The sequence below is a fragment of the Stylophora pistillata genome, chromosome 9 (genome assembly GCF_964205215.1).
Source record: "Stylophora pistillata chromosome 9, jaStyPist1.2, whole genome shotgun sequence".
NCBI lineage: Eukaryota > Metazoa > Cnidaria > Anthozoa > Scleractinia > Pocilloporidae > Stylophora > Stylophora pistillata.
The window spans coordinates 20533936-20556349 of NC_142527.1; the positions used below are offsets into that span (position 1 = coordinate 20533936).

General features: G+C 40.3%; 1 protein-coding gene across 3 annotated transcripts; it reads right to left on the minus strand.

Moving 5' to 3' along the window:
• Positions 1 to 1543: 1543 nt before the first annotated feature.
• On the minus strand, positions 1544 to 22299 carry LOC111338814 (uncharacterized). Of its 3 annotated transcripts, none has more exons than XM_088733155.1 (18): positions 22171 to 22299; positions 21956 to 22037; positions 19484 to 19551; positions 18224 to 18564; positions 17445 to 17548; positions 14691 to 16499; positions 13935 to 14072; positions 11913 to 12093; positions 10654 to 10791; positions 8826 to 9001; positions 8487 to 8631; positions 6961 to 7870; positions 6083 to 6260; positions 5601 to 5633; positions 4801 to 4941; positions 4489 to 4752; positions 3764 to 3926; positions 1544 to 2456 (listed from the first exon to the last, which is right to left on the minus strand). In XM_088733155.1, the coding sequence occupies exons 1-18, from the start codon at positions 22200 to 22202 to the stop codon at positions 1879 to 1881; spliced, it is 5481 nt and encodes a 1826-aa protein (XP_088589281.1). In that variant the 5' UTR covers positions 22203 to 22299; the 3' UTR covers positions 1544 to 1878. The 3 variants fall into 3 exon arrangements, with proteins under 3 accessions (XP_088589281.1, XP_022801079.2, XP_022801078.2); XM_022945344.2 differs by having other exon boundaries at positions 4795 to 4941; XM_022945343.2 differs by having other exon boundaries at positions 4489 to 4941.
• Between the last annotated feature and the right edge of the window lie 115 nt (positions 22300 to 22414).

Genomic DNA, 22414 nt, shown 5'->3' on the forward strand with positions numbered 1-22414 from the left:
CTGAAATGCATCGCTAGTAATTCTCCTCGCTGCCTGCCGTGCATTTCGAAGCTGGATGTAACCATATTTCTATGTTCTGATTTAATCAACAGGCCCGAGGTAATTCTATAAAGGGTGAAAGTTTCTAAAGAAACTGTGGTGCTGCGTCATTCGCTCTGACGAACGCTCGAAATGTCAGCTCTTTTTAATAACTCATTACGGTCGCCAATTTACAATTTCAAATTACCAAGTTAATGATGTTTTCTAGAGAGCTTCGCTCTGCTCTAAACATCTGGCGAATGTCTCTACCACTATGACAACCATACCTATAGACCATAACCCTGACTGAATAACTGCGGCAAAAATCCTATTTAATTTATTGCAAAATTAGTTGAAAGCCTAAGCGATTTCTCAACAATATCCGCTGTGCCCGAGGAGAACAATCGTTTGGGTACCACTACCTTGCAGAACGGCAGCGCAGGGGCCATTTCGAAAAGGCTGTTCACTAACATCCCTAGCTTATGTAAAAAGACCTTCCTCTCGATTGCTAATGACCCGGCCCATCGCTTACATAAAATGCTTCAATCGTCAGGGCCGTCGTATTATAATCTCCAGTGCAAGAGGCGTTTTGCGATTCCCAAATGTAGGACCGAGCGTTTCAAAAATAGTTTTTCAGTAAGATCATTTTAGTGCTCGGTGAGTTTGGTAAATGAGATCGATGCTGTTGTATATATTTTAACAGTTCAAGCTTTCATCATATTTATAGGATATTATTTATTTAGGACTTTAACACTTTCCTATTACTATTATAAGTTATATTTTATACTTTATTGTAAATACACATTTCAGCTCAGTGGCTGCAAGCTTTTTACAAATAAACTATCTATCTATCTAAATCAGTTTTTGAGTATCGTAATTACTTTGCGCTGGGTGGTTATCGAGGATATTACGTAATTTTAGACCACATAGAGCGCGTGCCATCAACCTAAACAAGAAATACTAGCCCCAAGCAGGTTTCCTCGTTACTCCGAAGGACGACTATAATTGCTCGAATCTTGCGTTTTCATTCGGAAAAAGAAATATTATACTTTGGGTTTGGGATAGATCTCAGGTCCGGGTTGTTCAAAGCTGGGTGTGAAATCTAATTTCACACATCAGAAAGCTTTAAAAGAAACTTCAATAGATTGGTTCATCTGCAAGTTGATGATTGGAAACTCTTAAAAGAGTGTGGAAAAATCCTTCCAAATAGGCTTTAGAACAAAGGAGGGAAAAAATCAACTTTGGGTTAGCACTAATCGTCTTTCGGACAACTGGACCCAGTAGAATAAATTTTCTGAAAAAATTCTCGCGCTACAACAAACATCGAGTCACAGGCTACCTTCAGAATTTGTTGTTTTTTTCATTTGTCCACTTTCGAAAATTTTTTTCGCTGGGTGCTTCATTTGTCTCCCAGAATTTCCTCTTCAGGAATCAATTTGTGTGACTACCAACCTTTCCCTATATCCCCCTTCCCAAGAACAGAATAGTCCCTCGCCAAAAAGGAGATTGTTTGAAACCACACAGATTTATATATAAAAGCTTCGTATTTAATTTTCGATAAATAAGGCAAATAGAAATAATTTCTACCTAAGGTATTCCGCTCTAAAATAGTCGCTACGCGTATCGTATGTAAGAAAAAGACTGCCCGTTGTGGAATTGCGACATACAAGTTTTTTCTATGACACATTAAGTCGCACTTCATATACCAATATAAGCGTTTATAAACTGGTCCGTAAGATAAAATACAAGCCCTTGAAGATCTTTGACAAAGGAAAGTCTGAGAGACATTTTCTATGCACGTCAAAACTTACAATCCACACGAAATGAAACGCACCGTTTTTAAAATGAAACATAACATGGTTATGGCCGCGAAACCTGCGCGTTGTTTGGCAACGTTCTGACAGTACTGACTGGCGTGGCTGGTCCAAGAGTCAAGTTTATAGTGGGTGGGGCTCCTGTAACTGGAATGGTTCCGGCTCCAGGGGTAGGAAGGCGAACGTTCGGCGGTACCTGAAAACTTAATCTCAGTGGCTGATACGTCAGACCAGGCCGAGGAAATGACGCCTGGGGGACCTGTGAGGCAGCCGGAAGAGTCGTCTGCACGTTCACTGTATTCTGTCCGATTTGGAAGCCCTGTGCAGCAGGTTGTTGCGTCATGTGCTGAATGAATCGCAGTTGATTCTGCCGGCGTATCTCGTCCTGCTGTCGCTGGTGCTGTTGATACACAGCGTGGCGCTGCTGGTACAGCCGCTCCTGCTCTTGCCGTGCAAGTTGCGCGCGCTCCTGCAGCTCCTGACGCTGTTGAATCTCCTGCAGCTGATGAATCTGCTGAATCTGCTTCAGCATCTCCGAATTTATTCGGATTCTCTGCGCCACCTGCATCTGTGTGTGCGCGTGGCTCCCCGGTGGAGGTTCCTGGCTGCGGTTGTATGCTGGGGCTGTTGGCAAGAATACAGAACGTCATATGAACTGGCACAACCTCGAATGGAATCAAAAGATTATAGTTTCGCCCCTCTTCCCTCCACCCCTTTTTTATTCCCCTCAGTATTGCATTTGGAAGCAATTAGTTTCTTTTAAGACAAGTCTGGACATTACGAACTCTCTCAGACAAACAACTTCGCGACTCGTAAAAAGGTGTGTGCACTGAAAAGGAATCCCTCTTCAAGAGAGGTGAGTTGTAGAAAAGTCAGCTCAGGTTTAATTGAAGACCGAGTGTGGATTTAAGGAGGGTTGAGATGAACCCTTCAACTCCCATGAGTGACCAAGACAGAATTTCTCCTTACAATATCGAGCAGACAAGTGATGAGAATAAAGAATATATCAATTAGGGAATTGTTAGATGATCCAATACCAAATTCTCCAAACTTGCATCATAAGAATTGTATAGCAGACAGTAAGAAGAATTACTAAGATGATCTTGGGAAGGAAAGGGATAAGGAAGACTGAGGGAGAGTGTTTAGTTAAACTTAGTCCGTGACGTTTTTCCTTTGTTCTTGTTTTTTTTTTGTTGCGTTACGTTTCGGTACATATACACGGGGTAGAGTTTGGTCACATGTTTTTTGGACTGTAGCTTCTCCCACGTGTTCTTATCGACGAGCTCTTGCGGGCTGTAAACTCTTCTTTTAATCGTTTAGTTCACACAAAATGTAAGTAGGATTACGATTGACGTTTTTTTTAGGTATTCATTTTGTTTATTCGTCTTCTTGTTTGTTTTCTTTCTCAGTTTTCACCGTCTTGTAACCGTTTTTCATGACATGTTCATACTATCAATTGTGATGGTCGAAAATTAAAGGAATATTACGGATAACGTGTCGAAGTTTTGTGCTATCCCCAACAGAGAGGCTGGGCCAACCAGAGCAAAAAGGAATAATACGCTTACTTTGGTAACCCACCCCAGAATGACGATGGCATTAACAACTTGACCTCAGAATAATTGCACTGGGATAATGGTTTCTATTGGCACAATTCACCGGAAGAAACAGGATTAAATAAATAAGTCATTTGTGTCGTAGAAAGCCATTTCATTGTACTATAAATTCCTCCTAAGCCAGGAAACTGAGAAAGAAATAGGAGATGAGTGAAACGACAGACAATATAGATAACAGGCGAATAAAGGCTGATAGTTTCTAAAGAAACTGTTTGGCGCTGCGTCGGTGTGGGGTAACGAAATAATTTAAATATATCAACAAAGTTGAAATAGTAAATTGGCCACCGTTACGGTTATAATATAGATAACATCACACACCTATTTGGCCAGACTTCTCAGCTTCGTAAGCTTCCCACGCCTGCCTCATTTCTTCCGGAGTCAGTTCTTCGGACTCGATATTCTGCAGCATGGAGTCGTGTTCGTGGTACTTCACTATCCATCTGGGATGAAGGCGTACGATCAAGTCTGCTAGTACAGCGTCCTAGAAAACGATAATCGTGCGACTGAGTGAACCCAAACAATTTTCTGTCCACTTCGTAACGTCTTTTTTAATAAGCTTGCAGAGCAGGCGGAAATTTAGGCGAGCGAATCCTCAACATTTTCTTGGTGGAATTCATACCGCTATCTTTGATTTTTATAACAGTGCTAGGCTAGGAATAAAATGGACCTTCTGTTCGCGACTGAAAAAGCTTGGTTGATCATCACCTGGTATTCAACTTTACGCAACACTACCTCAAATATACGAATGTCTGCAAAATAACAATTTTCTGCTAAAATACATTGGCTAAGCAAACTTTGCGATTTTAATGAATAAGGTGCGCTTCCCTGGGGGCTAGTATTAGTTTGCTTTCAACGTTTACTGTTCTTAGTTTCACTTTCAGTATCCATGTTGGAGAAGGGACGACCTAAGACGTTTTCAGTTCTCTCTCTCAATGGGCTTACAATACGGCGAGTCATATGGACAGGAATTATTGCATATTGACTACATGTCATTGATTTAGCAGCAGAAAACTTCGGTGGAGGGTCTGTGAGATGGTTGTTACCTTGGGGAGTGGTAAGGCAGGTTGCTCTTCAACTTTATCGCCTTCTTTTGCTTTGTCGCTTTCGCTATCTCTTGCTGAATTGTTTGAGTTTTCCCCTTCCTTTTCTTGCGTCTCTCCATTTTCTTTCTCAGTTTCATTGCCTCTATCGCTTTCCTTTCGTATTCCATCGTCTTGATCACTTTTCCTTTCTTCGTCTTTGTCGCCGGCCATTTCGTTACTGACATCGGTTCCTCCCTCTCCATCTTCTTTGCTTTTCTCGCCGGCCTCGGCTTCGGCCTCGGCCTCGACCTCGACCTCGGCCTTGGCCTCGACCTCGGCCTCCGCATCCTTCTCCTTCTCCTCGTCAAGAATATCCGGGGTAAACATGTACAGCTCGCGTAGATCGGCTGCAGTAAAGTGCCGCTCAATCTGCTGCTCATCCACCACTCGGCTGGACAAAGACAGCTTTGTCACCTGTGGGGAAAAAAATGACCAATGCAAAAACGGATAATAAAAAAACAACTTTACAGGAACGTAAGAACCCGAGGGAAAAAAAAAGAGCCATCATGTATGCATGAGATGGAAAAGAATGAAAAGGGAAGACTGAAACAATTCAACCTATCAGATTGCAAGGCTCGTATGAGGCAACAAATTCAATAACAAGAAAATTAACCACAACAAAAGCCATTCAGATTGCGTGCGAGTTATACAACTATTGTTATCAAAACTTTACGTTGGAATAAAAAAAGAGACAAATTTAACAAATATTTTCTCTAAAGCAATTGTAATCTTCGATTTCAAACGGATCTAATAACATAGCAATCGCATTTCGTGTCAGGGTGTCTTGCAATTTTGATCACATTTACGCTTGCGAATCAAACTTGCCGCGGACCATAGAAGCCTACGTATGATTACAGATCGATACGCAATTCACTAAGTTAGGTTAGAACCATTAATGTTCTTGTAAGATATGTAATTGTGACCACGTAGGGCAGTTACTATACTCCTATCACTGTGTTTCTCACTAACAATATTTTTACGTATTCTATCGCCATTTTTTCATTTAATTTTTTTTTTTCATAGATATATCAAGTTCAGCATTCTTGCCATAATGCGGATAATATTGCACTAACCTGTCTATCGTATATTTTCTCTTCCATCGTTCCCTGACAAGAAAATATGAAGCGTTAAACCCGAAATGTATGCGCATGCGCATGCGATCATCTATTACATGTACTTTGCGCAATAGAAATATTAAAGTTGTTGTATTGTTCACTGTAATACAAGTGATTAAGACTGGGTCATTTAAGTGACCTCTACACAGCCAAAATTACATGCTTGGAATTCTGAGCGCCCTGAGGTGAATGCACGTGGACGGTGGGCGTTGCAACATGACCACCAAACATTTCCTGAGACGAGCATCTCGCGTGAGATGTGAAACTCTCGCGTGTTTTGGTCGAGAGTTCTGTCGTTGACAGCCGATTTCCCTATCAAGTAATTCTTTGGTTGTTTTGATGGTAACAAACTTTTACTTGAGTAAGATAGTAAAACAATCTTCACGGCAAGTGAGTGGAGCAATTCCAGGTGTTCTAGGAATGCTATACGAGATTCTTACCTGTGCTATAAGTCTGTATACAAACACAGCCTTGCTCTGGCCGAACCGGTAAACCCTGAAGATTGACTGTACATCGTGCGAGGGATTCCATGACACGTCAAATACAACAACCCGGTTAGCTGCTACTAAATTAATCCCTAGTCCACCGGCCTTGGTCGAGATTAGAAACAAGCGAGCCCTAGAAGAAAATCCAAACAATCACTGGCTCAAAAACAAGTATGGTCAATGGAAAGCACTTTTCAATAAAAAGTGTTCTTAAAGGGAAGATGAAAATATTGAAATTAGAGTCAAAAGATACTAGCAAATTGCATTGATATCGGCTTACCTTTCTTTGCAAAACTTAAGGTAAAAGCCAATCGCACCATTCTAAGCGTTGTTCCGCCGCTTAAAAGCTTTTCTTTTTTTTCCCTTCCTTTTTTTTAATCTGCACATGGTTTCACAAGACATCACTGAATCGAAAAAAGTTCCTTTTAAAGAGACTCAAGAGGTAAGACTCATTGAATTCTGTTTTTATTAAACAGCTTTTCCTGATTGGAAGGAACTGAGCAATCACGTTTAATCTACAGCGCATTACGATTGATTCCCTAACAAATATTTTCAGTAAAAGCAAGAATCGATTTTTACAGCAATAAATGATACTTTGGCATCAATAATATCCCACAATGGACGGCAACATAAAGTGTCACTCCTGTCCAAGAACAGGTGCAGGAAGTGAACGCTTATTTCGAAACAGTTGACGAATGCTGCTTATCTCGTTTAGAGACTTGAGGATTTACTGCCTGCAATCACTTGAATTGCTTTTTGCCCATGAGGATGAATTCGTCAAACATCTCCTGCAAAACAAATGTGATTTAAGTCAAATACCACTTATAACTTACGTTTTGTTATCGTCGTCGTTAAAAATATCAGCCCAGCGCTGTCTCATGGCTGCACTTGTGGATCCATCCATTCGAAAATAATCACAACCTCGGCACCAGTTTTCTCTATCACCGCCGATCTCCCCGCCGCCCAACATCTTCTCTATCAAATCAAGCGTAACCAGGCTCTGACTGAACACCAGCACTTTATCATTCACTGCCTCTGCATCAGCAAGGATCTCCATCAGAAGAACAAGCTTGCCACTAAGTTCCACGTTGTATTCGTCGTCATCTTGTAGGAATTCATCGTACCATTCCTTTTCTTCTTCGATCTCCACGTCTGGCTCGTCTTTGAAAGACGCCCCCGATCGAGTGCTTCCAAAAACGCTGTTGTTCGTCTCGCTATAGTGTACGTCTTTACTTGTTGACGGTTTCGCATCGTCTTTCTTGCTACTAATTCCATCACGACTAGTACTCGCACCATCGTTGATCTTCACTACTGTTATGTCCTCTCCACCAATGTTCACAGTAGAGGAGCCAGCTCTGTTTGAGGCTGAAGAAGCTTCGCTGGCAAGCGCATTTTTCTTCCTTGAAGACTGCGGAAGAACTTCATCCTCGCTTTCGTTTTCCTCGTCATCACTTTCCTCCTCGTCTGAGCTAAAAATCTGCTTACTTTTCTTACCCCTGACTGTTTTTCTTTTATCTTCACCCTCAGATGAAGACTCAACTTGGTTTTCTTCCTCTGAGGTCGTTGACTGAACGCTTTCCGATCCCTCCTCTTCTTCGTCTTCTTCGTCGGTGTGCACCACAAAGTCGTCCATACTGTCTGTGTCCAAAAACTGTTCTGGCCGTCTCAGAGCATCCAGCTTGAGGCACCAGGGGTGTGTCCAGATGCGCATCAGACACTGATAGTCCGAGAAGAGGGAAACCCCTGGGAGCGAAATTCAAATACTCAACATAGGGGTTTGACATTGGGTTTACAGAAAACGGCAACAACTGAACTTCCTATGGCCTCCTGTTAGGCTTTTGGAGACGTAAGTGAAAATATCTTCCTCACTGAAAACAATCATTTCACAAGTGAGTTAAATCAGGGTTTGCGTTTGCGTTTTGCCGTTGCTATAAATGTCATGTTCACTCTCAAAATGGTTACAGAGGCAATTTTAACGAAATGGAACACCCATCACTTCCTGAGTGAGGGCGAATTCAGTAATATCCGGGTGATCTTAAAGCAAAAAAATAATCAAAATAACAAAAACCACACAAATAAATTACGCAAGATTATACAAAGACAGATGAAAACGTGATCAAAATAGACGCTGAGTCCCAAAAGTTCAAACAAAGCCCCATCCGTGATATCAAAACCATCGATTTATTCAACTGCTGCCTCGTCAAGTTACCTGACAAACGCAAACCGTGTTTCATATTTTCAAAGACGCCTTCTAAAGAAACCAAGGCTGTTTGATTTTGCGAATTTTTCCATTAACAACAGCCACAAAACCAAAAACGCTCAAATGCATCAAATGCACTTCCTTTTTTAATGCACCTACCTCTTTTACCAACGTCCCCATCAGGAAACACGAATGTCTTGAGGTAGTGTTCATACAGCTTCCGCTGTGATGCTGATAAACGAACCTTGATCACGTACTCGTGTTTACGCGGAAGAAAAGGTATCAGCGCGGCGTAATCTTTCCTCTGTTACAAAAACAAGATCAATAAAGAAATTGTAAGTGATCTTTTTCCGCCCACTGATATATGACGGGTCTTCTTTGAGCAATAAATATAACGCAATAAGCGTTTTTCTCCAAGAAAAATGCCATCACAGGAGCAATATGGGTCACTTTTTGTAGAATAATGGGTGTACCTGTATAGTTTGTGATTTCGCATACCTGAACACAGCCTTCTAACATCTTATGAAGCACATGGCATCGTTGTTTCATAATCTGAACATCTAGAGCAGTAGAATCTGCACATTGGCCGTTTTGAATGGGATTGACAAACGTGTTCGTAAATTCTTTTCGCGTACCAAGGAGATTTGGTTTCACAAAACTCACCATACAGTGATCTGCAAAATAATTTAAGCGAGATGAGTAACTACAGAATGCTCATGGTACATAATCAAAACTAAAAGTTAAATTATTATCGTGTCCCCTAATATGCTGTTGATATTTCAGCGTTTCGACGTCGCTTTATGAAGCCTAATATTCCACTTCGATAGGTTGGTCTTCAATCGTCATGATTGGCGATCTCAATTCTTACCATTTCACTGCGATTTAACGCGACGATAGGCAAGAATTGTGAGCGACCAAGTCCTGAAGGTCAACTGGTCTGCAACTACTAGCGCTTATCCCTTGTCTACTCCGCAAGAAGCGACTAGGAGTATGCCTGCGGCATAGTCAATCGTAGCCAACCCGCATATTTTGCAAGATTTGTATAATCGTTTGTCAATACCCAATTTTACTCCTTAATGGGGCAGAAAGGAAAACACAACACAGAGCTCAAACCAGAACCTCTCAACCCGAACTCAACCCCATTATCCCAATAACAAGGTTACTGCCATCAATAAGTGTGAATCGTCTGCTGAGGCCCTGTTCGCACTACACCGAAAAATTAGGTTTGGTATTTGCGAAAAAATTGAAAATTTTGTAACATCGAATTTTCTCTTTTTGTAATAGCGTTCGCACTCGAGACGTGCGAATTGTTTGGGTAACCACAAATGTCAGTCAATCGAAAAAGATACCGAGATTTCGTGACAGTGCATTTTTTTTTATGTCGTTTCTGGTCAAGGACTGATCGCAAAGCAAAATGCCCCCGCGAAATGTTGTAATCGCCCTTCTTTGCTGTTTGCTTGCCATGCAAAACCTGATTGTGGCTGGTCAACAATTACTTTTGGTTTTGTTGGGAAGGATTCGGCTTTTACCGATCATAGAGACTTTAACTCAGTTGCTCAACAAACGTCGACCTGTACAATCCTGGTTTGAAAACGTCACCATCATCAATCCTTTTCCTGCCTCGTGGCACATAGGGCCTTCACAGAGCTTTTCCACTCCTCTCGATTGGTTGCTGCTGTCCGCACCTCCTCCTACGACCTCCAACCCGCCTCTTGCCTTTCTTTCTCTACTGTACGTCTCCAAGTGGTTTTTGGTCTTCCCCTTCTCCTTTTACCTTCTGGCGCCCAGCTCATAGCAACTTTGCAATCATAACCTCCCTAAAGTCTTTTTCCGTAGACATTTTAGAATGGGGAGAGAGTCATTCCACAACTTACGACGTTCAATTACGAAATATGATGACCAGTTGAAGGGTATCTGTCAAGGGACAATGATTTTTTCGCCCGACAAAAAATTGTAAGCCTCCAAACCTAGTTGACGGCATCTTTGAGGTTTGGTGAATCAAAAAAATCGTTCGCACTGACAATGGTTTCGCGTTCACAGATTTTTTTGCAAAACAAACAAAATTTCGCGTAGTGCGAACAGGCCCTGATTTTCTATCATATATGCTGCAATCTGGTCGACTACTCGCTAACCATTCCGTGACGAACAGTGGGTAAAGTAAGACGATGCGAGGTTGTAAACAAAAACAAACATAAAAACATGAGCTGCCTTGTTGTTACGACTACTTGATTCACATTACCGAAAAAAGTTACATTATTCGCTTTCGATTTTAACGAGTGGTAGGCTATTCGGACTTTGCCCTCATAATAATCTCATGGGAACATACATTCAATGAGGTTATTCTGCAGAGGTGTTCCAGTCAGCACAATTCGCCGTTTTGTCTTGATGGCGTTGAGAGCTTTGGAGATGGCACTGGCATCATTGCGCAAAATATGACCCTCATCGCACACCACCAAATCAGGACCTAACATGTAAAAAGAACTGATCATTAAAACAATTCTCAGACACGTCCACAGCATCACTTTACAACGGAAGATTCGAGGATTGACAAAAATATTCATGCAACGACAGGATCGCATGTTACTAAACCATACGAAATTCTAAAATTGAGTTTTCTCGAAATGTTTCCTGGACCCCTTCTCACCCACGGAAAATCACTAGATCTGCCCCGTGCTTTTATTCTTGGAAGATATAGAAACGACACGTTTGGTTTTAACATTCTCTCGAGGTTGAATCTAAAATTAATTAACACATCCATGTACACGTTCAATTCCCTCCTTATTCTAAAGAGAATGCTGAAAAGGAGACCAAAAGGTGAAGTTAAAATTGCGTATTTTGCAACAAAATCAAGAACAAAAACAAAACATATCGACGTTTATCCCTTGACCCTATGAGTGACCAGCATCTAGGTTCTCCTTACCATATGACCTCTGAATCAAAGATTTAAGTCATGAGAATATAGGAAATGATCACCAACTAAAGAAGCAATCAATCGTTGAACAAATTCTCATTGTCAGCAGCTTAAGAAATATATAGAGAACAATATGGAGAATATGCATTCTGATATTGGAGTGTAACGGGTCAAAGGAATTTCACGTCTGTAGTAATCAGAGGCGGATACAGGAATTTTTGATTGGGGGGGTCCAAATTTTGGTTCAGAAAGGACTGTTGGACTCTTTGAAGCAAATTACTTCTCCCCCACACCCCCTTCCACCAGTCCGGTTGCACGTTATAACTCCTTGGCCGCTTACCGTTTATTTGGGTTCATAAAAAAAATCAGCCAGTTAAAAGTGATATACGATCCTGTCTCAAACTTGTAAGCGTCAGGTTTGATAGGGGGGGTCCGGACCCCCCGGACCCTCCCCCTGGATCCGCCACTGGTAATAACGTGGTTTACCATTCTTACCAACAGTTAACCCGAATTTACCTGACACAGCTCTCATTTCCAAAGCTCGTGTTTAAAAGTAACAAAAAATAATCGAAAGAAAAAAAATCGAGGAATGTTTATGTCTGTTATTTGAAACAACATTTTTAGCATAAGTCCTTGAAACAACCAGTGACTGACTAAATAAAGATTCACTCCACCTGGATCAACCAGAGATTCCTGAAATGCTTTCTTCTGATGTTTGCTTCTAATCCTGTAGCATTGTGACAGGTTACGGTACAGAGAGTAACCCATAATCATTACACCACCATGTCGCATCCAATGTTTGAGCATGTCTACTCGACGCCAATTGTTTCCTCCAGCTTCTTGAAGGATATAAACCTTGGAAAAAAAAAGGAAGTTACACTAAATGTTAAGGTGATCATTTCTTTTAAAAAAGATGTATACACCGTACTAAACATTTTTGAAAAACTTTGTACGATTGATATCCAGTATTAAAAAAGAAAAAAAAATTGCAATAAAGACATGGGGTCACCATACTCGGTTTCGCCCTTTGCGTTACTATAATAATATGTATTTTTCACTGAGTTGCGCGAGACAAGTTAAATTTGAAAAATCCGAAACAAAGTTCATGCTCTTGGAATTGCGACAAAAAGCAAGGAAATCAGTTTTGAGGGAAATTTACTTGAAAGCCCGGGTTATGTGTTCCACAGCAAGTTTTCCATGATCAAATTCGAACACATCGCAAATCATTCCCTTCCTTTTGAATTTATTTTAAAAAAAATGTCATTCACACTTAAAGTGCACCTAAACCCAAAAATTCTTTTTCGCTTAACGAAATAAGCTTATTTTTTGGAGTATTTCTGTACAAAAATTTTTTAATTTGCTTAAATCTTAAATTTTCTGTGCCGAGTCAAAATACGGAAAATCGGCCGCCATCTTGCCCCACGACCGAGTTTAAAGAGGAATGGCTCTAGCAGATAATGTGACGTCAAATCGAGAACACGAAAGTCTGCTTTTCACACATTTTTACTTGTTTGGGAAGGTTGTGGTCGATATTGTCCGAAATATGCCGACCAGGTGTGTTGTATGAGGAATGTATGAAGCGTGATACACTCTTACAAATTTCGCACGTTGCTACATCCTCCTACAACACACTTAGTCGGCATATTTTCGGACAAAATCGCCTACAACCTTCCCAAACAAGCGAAAATGTGTGAAATGCAGACTTTCATGTTCTCGATTTGACGTCACATTACCTGCTAGAGCCATTCCTCTTTAAACTCGGCCGTGGGGCAAGATGGCGGCCGATTTTCCGTATTTTGACTGGGCACAGACAATTGAAGATTTGAGCAAATAAAAAAATGTTTGCACAGAAATACTCCAAAAAATACGCTTATTTCGTTAAGCGAAAAAAAATTTTTGGGTCTAGGTGCACTTTAAATAGGTATTGTTTAAGTCCCCTGGTTAGTAACGGTCTGAAAGACACATTGGTAACGTACAAGAAGACAAAGTCCCAAACTTACAAACCGGCAGTCTAAATCCCACAGGGATCAACGAACGCTTTTCATTCCACTAATTTACTCGTGTTTTTCTCGTTGCCATGTTCCCACCAATAACGTAGCTCCATTTTCTGCCTTTAAAAGCACACACAACCCACAATTCCTCTATTCGCTCCGACGAAGGGCTAACGCTCGAAACGTCAGCTTTTGTAATCGTTACGGTGGCCAATTTACCATTTCAACTTTACGTATGATGCACGATCCTTAGCAGTAGATAGCGCTATTTATGCAATAGCGAGAATCAGACCTGAAAAAAATCAGGCCTGTACGGGACTCGAACCACTGACCTCTGCGATACTAGTGCAGCGCTCTACCAATTGAGCTAACAAGCCAACTGGGAGCAGGCCGTTAAGTTGAATCGTAATAAACCCGTGATGATAAATCAGATGCAATGAATATATGAAGTTCATATATTTTGAACTGCGGTATTAAATAAGTATGATACACGATCCTTCGCAGTAGATAGCGCTATTTATGCAATAGCCAAAATCAGACCTGAAAAAAATCAGGCCTGTACGGGATTCGAACCACTGACCTCTGCGAAGGACCGTGCATCATACGTATTTAATACCGCAGTTCAAAATATATGAACTTCATATATTCATTGCATTTCAACTTTGTCGATATATCCAAATTATCAAGTCCCAAACTTATTACTACCTCCAGCCTATCGTCCACAGCAAGCCACTTTTCGAACTCAACTTGCCAGTTCAACACTGTGTTGAGCGGGGCCACGACTAACACGCTTTGTAACTTGATATCTGGATGGGTCATCAGTGTATGTACCAATGCAACGACCTAAGAGAAAAAGTACCCCTTTCTTTACAACAACTGTTGAGATTCTCGCCGACTCAGCGGTCTGGAGCCAAAGTCAATCGGAGAAGAGATAATAAAAACGACCTAAAATCAAGCCATACAAGTGTTGACTAAACCTTTACAGCAAGCTCAGCTGGGTTCAGGAAAGGAAATTTTCCATGCCAATTAAAGTCATTCCCGATGAAACCACTCGGCTGCACCTCGCAGTTTCAGACAATGAGAATATAAAAAGGAAAAACTGCAGTTGAGTTGTTGAATAGTTTAAAACGTCTTGGTAGCCTCACTATCGCCAAATCAATTCAGAGTTCAGTAGAGAGAGAATGGCACAGAAGATCGACAATCAGCACTCATTCCTGGTTTTCATGCATTTCATTTCATGCAAAAAAATTCAAAAAACAAAAACAAAACAAGCAAACCACCTTAAGTGCGGTAAAATACGAGTGCCCAAGATACGATTATTATTGGTTTTGCATCTGATTGGTCGAGCGGAAGGCGCGAGTGTTCTAGTCCAATCACACACAAAAGCGAAGTTTTAAGCAAGACCAATGCAATCCTTCAACAGTTCATTCAATATAGTTCTATAAACAGTTCTCAACATACCTGCAGTGTTTTGCCGAGGCCCATACAGTGGGCTAGTATACATCCTCCACCGGGCTCTTCTTTCTTCCATGACTTCAATGATTCAATTACACAGTCATACATGAACTGTATTCCTTTGCTTTGATGAGGTTTCAGATGCTGCAGAAGATCCTCTTTAATCTCGACTAAGGGCCCCTTGGTATCTGGGTCAGCCTCAAGAACGAGTGTTGACACTTTAGCTGACGCAGTTGGTAAGTCATCAAGTTCATTGGCACGAGTCCTTTCTAAGAGACGTTTCCGCCTCTCTTCCTCGAGCCTTCGGGCTTTTCGGGTTTCTTCGGCAAGCTTTTCATCTTCGATCAGTTTGCGAATTTTCTTACGACCTTTCTTTTTGGATGGGCTCACTTCCTCCTCTTCTTCTTCTTCTTCGTCCTCATTATTTTCTGAGTCGTCACTATCCTTCCCAATTTGATGTTTCTTTCGTCCTTTCTTCTGTTTTCCTGTTCCCTTCCGTGTCCTTTTCTTCTTGCAATCTTCGTCAGATTCAGAACTACTCCTTTTAGTTTTCTTCCTTGATTTTCCCTTCTTTCTGCTGGCAATCTCTTCATCATATTCATCACTATCTTCCGAAGCTATCCTCTGCTTCTTTTTGCTCTTTCGAGCTTGCAGCATTTTTCTCCTTTTTGCAGGTACATCACTGTCAGATTTCTCGTCATCGGAAGAACTGGATTTCTCCTCTGAAGAAGTAACCATCCGTGGACGTTTCCTAGTTTGTTTTTGTGACACGCTTGCCTTTTTGGAGCGTGTTTTTCTTTTTACATTGTCGCTTTCGTCCTCAGAATCTTTATCTGAAGCTTGTTTCTTTCCTTTTCCTCTTTGCTTTTTACTCTTTTTTTCCTTTTGAAGGCCATCTTTTGTTCTCACCATAGAAACAAAGTCTGAAAAGTCTGAATCTTCCTCTGAACTTCGGGTTTCACTTTTATCTTTCTTCTTCGTCTTTCTGACAGCTTTCGCTATCCGTTTGGAATCTTGGTTTTTGTCATTAGAATCTGATTCACTTGATGAATCTTTTCTAGTTCTATTGTTTTTCACTTTGCTTTTCTTAGTGTCTTTCTTGTTATCTGATTCGCCGCTTATCTTTGTTTTCTTTTTACTTGTACTCTTCCCCTGGCCCTTCGCATTCTTCTTACCTTTGCCCTTGGAGCTGGTAACAACGACATCATCATCACTATCGCTGTCATCAATCACCAAAACATCCTCTTTAGCAGAGCCATTTTTCTTTGCATGTTTCTTTTTTTCAATTTTAGAGCTACGTTTCCTGTTTTTCTTTTGATCATTCCCCTCGTCACTATCGCCATCACTGTCAATGATGAGATTAGCAGCAGCCGCAGTCTTCTTTGTTGGACTTTCACTGGGCGACAATGCGCCATCAGAGCTCATTCCCATATTCTCACTTATACTGCAGAGTCTGTTCCGCCGTTCCTTTTGGTTAGGAGCCTCTTTTAACGAAGGTCCTTTTTTCGATTTGAAAAGACTCTTTTGAGCTTTGCGCAAGTCCAGAATGTTCATAATTCGATTACATGATTTTAAAAGCTGTGATAAAGGTTTAGAATTACAACAAAAGCATAACCATTCAGTGTCCTCCGGCGCATCCACGATCTCTTTGAGTTTAGCCTTTCCCAGGTTACGTTTAATACAAGGTTTGCAAAATGCCTTCTCGCACTTGTCACAGCAGAGCAGTGAACCTCCATCGCCACACCATCGACATTGCTCCTCCACACCAAATTCGTCACGAGTGAATGGCCCAGAATTAAAGTACCGACTGCATTTCTACGTAAAACAACACAGCAAAAGTAGGAAATTAAAGGAACACACCAGAAAAAAAAAGATGTAACTAGTCTTCAATGATCAGCCTCCTGAGAGAGAGAGAGAGAGAGAGAGAGAGAGAGAGAGAGAGAGAGAGAGAGAGAGAGAGATTTTATTTCCAAGTAAATATAAGGTGGTTATTACTAGGCTGGCTTGTAAATAGCGAAGAGCTAGTTGCGGTAAGCCTCCTTTGTGTGTGTTGCCACAAAAGACGGCCAATTCACTGAGGTCAACACAAGTTTCTACACACATGCTGTAAGCGCACATTTTGATTGAGAGTCGTAAAGCCAAAACCAAAGTTTAACTAATCTACAGTGGTTTAAAGAGTTCTGTACCCGATATTTGTCGTCACAGTGGTCAAAATGTGGTGGACTCACGGGGCGCAGCTGAGCGAGTCCGCGAGCAAACTGACTGTAGCGCGGGAAAATGCAGTCACCAAGCCACCACTGATTTTAATTTGGAGTACGATTGGTCGAGAGAATGGCGCGAGTCTTTTGGACCAATCACAGACCCAAAAAAACAAAAACAAAACAAAAGCAAAACAAAAAACAGCGAAACTAAGGCAATCCTGCATTACTTTCGACATTCAAATAATAATTGCTCTGTCACACCTACCGTACAAACTAAATCCTCAGACAAACGGCACTAATGAAAATACTATTAGACAAAAACGACCGCATTTAGAAGAAACCACAAATTAAGGACGTTGCCGCGTAATAACGCATCTACGTGTTATTAAAAATTTCAAAATCTGTCAATAAGAGTTCATTAAATGCCTGTGAAAAAAGTGCGTGTAACAAGACAAAAAGATGCCCCTCTACATAATTTTTTCTGCATTAAAGTTTTCATCTCAGAGGGAGGTGACTGTTATACTGAAAATTATCTTTTAAAAGATCTATTTATACTTACTTTGCACACCAAGACATTCAAGTTTGGGTGTCTACAGACAGTTCCATGTGCAGGATTCACTTGTCTTCCACAAGCTGTACACTGAACTCTTCTGGGCAACTCAGCTGAAAATTTCAAAATACAAAATGTTAAAATTTCATACCAATGATAAGTTTGGTATTAAGACAGTTTACTGTCAAAGACAAGCTAGATGAGTAAAAGCAACTACCATAAAAAATGGGGTGAAACACATGTAGCCGTTGGCACTTTCTCTTCCTGTCTGCTCATGTTTCATGAGCACTGAAGTCCTACCAGCAACAAATTTACTACAATCTCAATTCCGACCCTGTCCCTACCGTCTAAGATCGAGTTTAAAACAGCTTTGTATTTGATCACTGAGATTTTTCCAAATATTACTCCATAGATAGTGGAAAATCTAATTGTATTGGATTCCAAAATCAAAATCCAGTTCAAAAATTCAAAATCCAGTTCCAAATCCAAAATCCAGTATTGTGTGGCAAAAACAAAGCTTTTCTTGCAATAAAATGATCCACAGAGTAAACGGTGACCTAATCTGTTACAGTTGCTTTTTGACCACATCCTCATCTTACACCTACATCTAGGGCCTTAGCAGAGTTTTAAATTCAATATTTACCTGAATTACAGTTGAAATGCAATTGGCAGGTTGGAAAATTTCTTATTCACCTTTAAGAGCCTTTTACATTGAAAATCTATGCATTATTTTTTTGAGGGTGCCCAAGTCACAACTGTGCAAAGATAATTTGCATCACAGGCCTTACCATCTGTGTCTAAATTTTCTGACGTGTGCTCCTTCTTTTTCTTCTCCTTCCCATGTTCCTTCTGCTTCTGCACCTCTTCACTGATATCATATCCCAGCATTTTCTGAAGGCCATCCAAGGAGTTCTCATAGTTTTCTATGGGTTCCTGTTTCACCACTGGAGCATTTTCAGGTTGTACTTCATCAACAGCACTATCCTCTCCATAGCAAGGAACCTCCTGTTCATTATCAATCTCCATGGCATTTTCAATGACATGAGCTTCCTCATCCACTTCTCCTTCTGGGTGTTGGACTGGGTCCTCATCATTATTCTTTTGTTTCACTGGTGCAGCAGCTGCTTTCCTGTAAGGTAACAAATTCTCATCAGCAACGTAAAATGTTCTCATGAGGGTTTTCATTCAGAAAGACACTCGCAAGAGAACAGTATGAAGTGATAGTAGAATGTTCTCCAATTGTGAATAACAAAAAAAAAAAAATTGAAAAAATTCAGACCATAACAATCATGACAGAGAATTCTCTGATCTTCAATGTCTAATGCCCTACAAAATCCCAGTCTCTTCACCCTTTCCAAGATCTGATTATAAATTGTCCCCTCTAGCTGCTACATATCTCCTTGTAAATTGGATAGGAGGATTTGGTGTTCAATCAAGGGAACAGCTTCTACCTGATAAGTTTGAGTATTCTCATTACCTGTTTGCTGGATCATGTATAGATATTATAGGGAGAAGTTACAGGTTAATTGCTTCTGGGAGTTAAAGAGGTAAGCCTTCAACCCCCAACAGTGACTAGCATCTAAAGATCTAATTTCTCCTTACAATTTCACCCTTGAATCAAACTTTAAGCTCAGGAAAATAAACAAAATGATCATCAACTAAAGAAGATGTTCTTGATTGTTGAATAAATTCTCCTTATCAGTACCTTAGGACATGTATAGAGACCACTATGGAGAATATGAATACTGGCCCCGGTTGTTCGAAGGATGGATAACGCTATACACTGGATAGCGCTGTATGTTTTGGTAACACTTATCCACTGGATAGCGATTTATCTGTTGGATAGCGTTTTCCGCCCTTTTAACAACCGGAGCCTGATGTATGCATACTGAGCTAAAAATCAGTGTAATTCAAAACTGGTCCTCAATTAGTTTCATAAATACAATAACAAAAGGCATCTTTCAGCCTCATTTGTAAAATATAATTAATAATTCAAACAACAGAATACTGAATGCTGTATCTTACATTTTACTTATAGGAATCGTTACCTTCTTGATACCCTTGGAAGTGATTCTCTTGTTTCATTACCATTATCATTTTCTTTCTTTGTATCATTCTGCAGGAAAAAGCCATATTTTTAAATAAAATGTATACAATGAAATCTTATTAAAGCAAACCAAATTCAATGAGGGGAGGGCAGGGGCTTTAATAACTTTGTCACTCTCAGTGGTTAATAGCTTTTCCCAAAGGTGGCTGCAAATGGTGTCATAGCTGGCCGTGCCCAGAAAAGGGACAATGAGAGCAAACACCAATCAGAAAAGCCTGTGCACAGAAAATTGTAAAGTCTTATACAAAACTGTAGGCCACAGCAGGCTGCCTGTATTCAAATGAATAAAGGGGATATGTTTCTAAAGAAACTGTGGTGCTGCGTTGGTGGGGGTAACAAAGTAATTTGGTTTTATCAACTAAATTGATAGTACATCAGAGTGAAAGACAAAAACCACCTCCCGGTTAGCTCAATTGGTTAGAGTGTCAGATTATGTTGTGTGGGAGGTCGAGGGTTCAGACCCCAGCCAGACCAATACTCATGGTCTTAAAATAACTGAGGAGAATTTACTACCTTTCTATAATATCAAGAAATGGATAGATATTCTAGTCTTCTTGGATAAGGATGAATAAACTGTAGGCCCCGTCTCTTGCAGGGTTAGGGGTAGGAGACGTTAATTTCCCACGCACGAAATTACTGTGTGGTGGATGTCCTCCCCTGGGACGGGGTGGGCAGGAAGGTGGATCGTTACATGGACTGAAGCAGCTGCCAAAGGCACCTGATAATGCTGACGTCTGACCTCAACCTTATCATTGTAACTAGACACGTTTGTTGTTTAGAGTGCTTAAGACTTTCTTCCTTTCTTTCTTATGCTCGAAACATTAGCCTTTTAACTCTTTATGATGGCCAATTTACAATTTCAACTAATTTGATAAAACCAAATTGTCTGTATTCAACTTTAATTGAAGCTGCTTGGTGTGGAGAGGCACTTCTTTCTCAGTGAGGGTAAATAACAGGGCACAGATACAAAATGTCCTTGTATGAACAAGATTTGATTAATTGGTTATAATCATGGTAATTACAAGCTGGTATCAGGTTTTCTCTATACATTTCCTAAACTGCTGTCAAAGAGAAATTGTTTAACAATCTAAGACTTCTTTAGTTGGTGATCATTTCCTATAATCTGGGAGAAAATTAGATACTGGTAACTCATAGAGGTCAATGGTTCAAAAAGTGTTGTGTGCTACTCTCAGATTCTTACTTTAGAGGAAAAAATGAAAGTGATGCATTTTTATTATTTTCACTTAGAAAGGCCGAGAACTATGGAGCATTTCTTTGACAGCTATTCATTCTATATGCACAAAGTGCCTGTCCACACATTCATACAAGAGCACTGGCTTCTGGATACCTTGCGCTTGCTACTTTGACAAGACAAAACAGTAAGATACCAGTCTTGATATGAAATAAACTCTATCATGCATCTACCCTCATTTCATAAACCCAGAAAGACTGATTTAAAGCTGAAAAAAAAAGGCCGTTAAAAGCAAGGGGAATATATGTTAAAACAACAAATATTTGTGCCATTATGCACTGATTTGTTTCTTGCCAAGTCCTGTATTTTGTTAGGCTTTCAGTGAAAAAATGCTCCAGTGCTCAACACTTTAGCAGATTTTTTTTTTTTGGACAAAATGCAACTTTCATCTTCGTGTTTAAGAATTCTTCTCTTTTTCCCACGCTCATGACAAGATGATAAAGCACATTTCTCTACTTTTCTTTAACCGAGCTCAACTAAGACTTATCATCTTTCTCATTCTATTTTCATTAACATGTTTCACACATTATTGTGAAAAATGTTGGTCTTTACAACCTTTCACAGGTCTGAGTTCACGGTTTGTTGCAAACCGAAAACGGCAAAGTTTAAGTTTAGCCAAAAAAAGGAACTATAAAGTACTAAGCAACCAGAAATAGTTATATTACATTAACTGATGTGAGTTGTTCACCGAAGCTTGTAATCTTCAATAAATGAAAAAAAACCAGCGGTACGTAAAATTAAATCTGTCGTGCTACTGAGGTTCTTCAGTATGTCATCCGTCGTCTCCAAGATTTAAGGCAAAAATTTAAGTAAATGGTTCCCGTAATTCGAATCTTAGTCATGGCGAAATCGATTGACTTCGAAAAATTTAAGTGTAATAATTACGAATCAAACAGAACTCGAAGCAAAACATATCATGCCAGATATTTTGAAGTCGATTCCAGTGAACCGAACAGAAAACTAAAAATATAACGTGGTAAAAATGTTACAAAAACACATTTTCCTTAACACAGTACCGTAAAATCAACCAAGATGTTGATCAATGCTAGATATGTAAATAGTGGTTAGTATTCTTATGTCACATAATCGTCGATCAAACAAAAACATACTTTAGCCGACACGAAAATTCACGCAACATGGATGGCAAAATAAGCATGTTACCTGCTGTGCTTCCCCTCTTGTGCCCTCTTTTTCCGATGGATTCGTCTGATGCAGTTTACTGATTATGGAATCGAGCTTTCGTCTAATGAAAAATACACAAATGATAACCGAAGGCGGCAAAAATGTAATGAAAACTTGTCACGGTACCGTTCGTAAACTACCGGTTGCCAAACACATGGCGCCAAATGTCACGAATTATTACCAATGAAACTGACCTTTTTTTCTTCACTCTTTCCTCATCTGGCATCTTCTACTTCTCTCAAACAAAATGATTGTTATTTTACCATACAGATGAAGACAGTCGTTTCCCTTTTGCCGAAATTTCCTTCTTTTCGCGCCAGCCTGCGCGACCAAGCCTCTCCCATTCCCAACATACTTTGCGAGAGCCACGTGCTCGACAGTTTCCTTAGCAACATAAGGGAGTTCTGATAGACTGTTGCCATGGTTACTTTCTAGTCA

What these genes read in the sequence shown, in the direction of transcription:
- LOC111338814 (XM_022945343.2), bottom strand. Translation starts at nt 22,202, where the DNA reads ATGCCAGATGAGGAAAGAGTGAAGAAAAAAAG. An exon ending in GCCTCGGCAAAACACTGCAG is followed by an intron (nt 14,073 to 14,690) that starts GTATGTTGAGAA and finishes TTTTTCTCTTAG; the next exon opens with GTCGTTGCATTGGTACATAC. An exon ending in TGGGGACGTTGGTAAAAGAG is followed by an intron (nt 7,871 to 8,486) that starts GTAGGTGCATTA and finishes TTTCGCTCCCAG; the next exon opens with GGGTTTCCCTCTTCTCGGAC.